General features: G+C 33.1%; 1 protein-coding gene across 1 annotated transcript; it reads left to right on the forward strand.

The window, feature by feature from the left end:
* The first annotated feature begins 17 nt into the window (after positions 1–17).
* On the forward strand, positions 18–3,160 carry LOC111381135. The gene is made up of 4 exons (XM_023004877.1): positions 18–645; positions 1,295–1,366; positions 2,325–2,503; positions 2,620–3,160. Exons 1-4 carry the CDS (start codon positions 619–621, stop codon positions 2,735–2,737), a joined length of 396 nt encoding a protein of 131 aa, XP_022860645.1. The 5' UTR covers positions 18–618; the 3' UTR covers positions 2,738–3,160.
* Positions 3,161–3,557: the final 397 nt, after the last annotated feature.

A 3,557-nucleotide genomic window follows, 5' to 3' on the forward strand; every position in this document is an offset into this window, starting at 1 on the left:
TGCCCCCCCCCCCCCCCAACCCCCCGACAAAACCAGGAGCAAGACCTAATGAAAATTTGAAAAAGGAAGTCACCTAAAACTTTGCAGTGTGTGGAAAAAGGCTAATAAGTTCATTCATAATTCAGCATAAAGTTCTTCTCTGCAATTGCACCTTCGAAAGCCAGTTAGAAGCTTTTATATTTAAGCTGAATGTAAAATTCTTTGGTTTTTAAATGTCATTGACAAAGCTCAGTTTTCCTTCAACCACAAACAATATTATTTTAACTTAGCAGATTTCAGTCCCTTCTCTTTCGTTGATAGAATGAAATGACAAACAAGAAGCCTTCTAAAAACTGTTTGTCTATACTAGATGCCAATAAGGTAATGTTTATTTCAACTGTAAAACATTTATACATTTTGCTCTACTTGGAAACATTTGAGAAATTGTGTTGAAGTCAAATTGTCTTTTATTAGGAAACTTCAAAATCTTTGTTTCTATGTGGTTAACCAGTCATTGAACTCAAAAAGCATCCACTTTTGAAAGGAGGAAAGACTGACAATTTAGCAAGTTGACTAGATTTTGAGTCGTGAAAGCACTTAACCATATTCATAGATTGGGAGGTAATCTTATATGTGGAAATGCGAGGAGGAAAGATCGGTTGTTTAGTAAGTTGAAATTCTTTGAGTTTCTTTTTTTTTTCCTTTTTTTTTCATAACAGAAAGAGAGAAGCACTTGACAATATTTATTGATTGGAAGGTGAACTTGTAATGCTTTTCAACATTGAATCGTAGGATTAGTATTATAACAAATTTTGAAAAGGTATCAATTTTTAGTGTTGAAATTTTAGATTTGATACTTGGTGAGGTTAAAAATAATTATACAAAATAAGACAACGCATAAAAAATTATTTTTCATTAACTGTAATGAAAAAGTTACAATGACAAGCAAATTACAATGATAAAAGAGTAGCAATAAGGACTAAAAAGATTTCATGTTTTATCAACAGTAAAAAAAAAAAAGAAAAAGAAAAAAAAAAGACACACACACATATAGCGGATGAAAGAATTACAATGACGTAGTTAAATAATGTTGATTAAATACAAGTTTTTAGGTGGTCTTCTACTGCAAGGACATTTTAAATCACATTTCATTATTATCTAGAGAACTCATCGAATCACACTTTGCATGTGCACACTTGAGTTATCTCTAATAGAAATGTATTGTTTCTGCATACAGTTTTGTGTAAGAATTAGTATAAACTTGAAATCATCAGTGGATCATTCAGCTTCTTATAATTTCTTTTTTCCCTAAAAGGCGATGGTTGATTCTTGGAGCATTCCCTTCCTTGATGCTTTTGGCCAGTCTAAAAATGTTCAGTTATATGAGGTATTGTAATTTTCAACTTTTACCTAATAGAAATAATCTATTAAAGTTCAAAAGATTTGCTTTGTTTTCATTTTTTATCTACTTTAGTAGTTAAAAGTTTCAAGTTGAAGTGAACCTTTATGATTCTGTATTTAGACCGAGATTATTAGGAATTTTATCTGTTTATGTATTCCTGTGGAGAAAAATTATATTGAAGTTTAATCCACTCCGAACTTGACTTTCAAAATGTATCTTGGATACTTTGTCTCTTAGTTGAAAACTAGGAAAACTAGGTTGTTAATTTTGAGAAGAAACCGGAACGCGCTTTGTTTTTAGGAAGGGAGATAAATTCAATTGATTTAGCCCCTGTTTAAGCCTCATTTTTTGGGGAAATGTGTTTTGAATTTTTGGAGAATGTGTAGTTAAAAAGAAAAGGAAAAATTATGAATTTACATGTAAAATTATTTTATGGAAGAATGTGGTTAAAAATGAGTTTTGAAAAAAATGAGTTTTGGGAAAAATGGTGCTCAAACAGGGGCTAAATAAAAGTGTGGGTGATAAAGTTAAATTTGTTAGGCCGGCCTCGATCTTTGCTCTGACCATTTATGCCCTCTTCCTTTGGCAACTACTTTAACATCAAAAGGATTTCTATTGGTAAAATAGACAATCTTTTTTATAGAATGGCAACATTAATTTTGTATATTCTGCTAGAAATTGTCAATTTTGGATAAACTAACCAAGAAATAATCATGAGGATACGCGAATAGGCCCAGGTGTTTGCTTACTACTATAATTCGTCCTTGTCGTCCCAAGGGACATGAAGGAGGCATGGATGTCTACAATGTATTCATCTTTTGCAATTATTGGCTAGAGTTTTTCACCATAATTTGTTGTTTAATTTTATATATGTAGTGAACGACTGTCATCTTTATATGGTCACTTTTTGTACAACTTCTAATGAACAACTTCTCACATCTAGGTATCCTTCATAGATTCATGGTTATTGACTCGCAATCCCATAAAGAAGATTCTACTTCGGATAATGAGGAAATCTAAGCCTGCAGAGAGGAACAATATAGTGCAGTCACAGATAGTTTATTCATTTGGCGATCATTATGACTTCAGAAAGGAGCTTAAAATTTTGAACCTTCTTACTGGGTATCTATTGTTCTCACTATTTTTTTCTTTTTTCTGTTCTTAAAATTTATTCAACTTTCCACCATGATTAGCCAAAAGAAGTTAATTGGTGCATAACAAGCATTGATGATCTGCAGGTATATTTATTTGATCGACAAACTTGGGAGAATTCGATGGCAAGGTTCTGGATTTGCAACACCAGATGAGTTGTCATCACTTGTATCCTGTACTTCGTTTCTGTTGGAAGAGAAATAAGGAATAAAAATATTGCTTTGGATGAGCATGATTGAAGATTGAGCAAAATGGACTTGTGTGATTACTGTCTTGTAATTACCTTGTTTTCCAATCCTTTGAGCTTTAGATCATTCATCAGTGTCTCAACTTCCAGAAGGGACTACGGAACTGCTTTTGCAGGTCTCCACTCAATGGAATTTTACATTTTAATTGGTATCTTTGCAATGGAGTAGATTCTCTTATGAAACACGATCAATTTCATCTTTATATTTTTTTTATTACCCTGGGATGTCATAAAGGGAAATTAATGTCACGAATTTCTTGTCGGAACACGTGCTTACTGCATTATCGTTGGTTAATAAACATTTGAGTATCAGAACATCACTTGCCTACCTAACCTTTTATGGATTTCTCGTGATTAAAGATTCAGCAACTTGGTCAGAATCTTGTTTGCCTCTTGTATATCGACATTATTTCCTATTCTTGTTCGTCTTGCTACTCAATTCCATTGTTTCATTGTTTTGGCATATTCTTTCGGTGTACATATTTGCTGACGGGCAGATCAAATCAGCCATTCCCATTTCACACATCTGAATTTTACTCATAACACTGGAATTTACTCACTGTAACTGGCTGTCTGGTTGTTTTTGGCATTTGCATTTGTGGATTTAACTTACCCAGTATGTGTTAGTCTTTTTGTTGAGAAATGGTGTTTTTGTCCATTGATGGCACATCTCCACGGACGGGGGAAATAATGAAATTNAGTATGTGTTAGTCTTTTTGTTGAGAAATGGTGTTTTTGTCCATTGATGGCACATCTCCACGGACGGGGGAAATAATG

Source organism: Olea europaea, unplaced genomic scaffold (genome assembly GCF_002742605.1).
Source record: "Olea europaea var. sylvestris unplaced genomic scaffold, O_europaea_v1 scaffold2260, whole genome shotgun sequence".
NCBI lineage: Eukaryota > Viridiplantae > Streptophyta > Magnoliopsida > Lamiales > Oleaceae > Olea > Olea europaea.

What these genes read in the sequence shown, in the direction of transcription:
- LOC111381135 (XM_023004877.1), top strand. Translation starts at nt 619, where the DNA reads ATGCGAGGAGGAAAGATCGGTTGTTTA. An exon ending in AAAATGTTCAGTTATATGAG is followed by an intron (nt 1,367 to 2,324) that starts GTATTGTAATTT and finishes TCTCACATCTAG; the next exon opens with GTATCCTTCATAGATTCATG. An exon ending in ATTTTGAACCTTCTTACTGG is followed by an intron (nt 2,504 to 2,619) that starts GTATCTATTGTT and finishes GATGATCTGCAG; the next exon opens with GTATATTTATTTGATCGACA.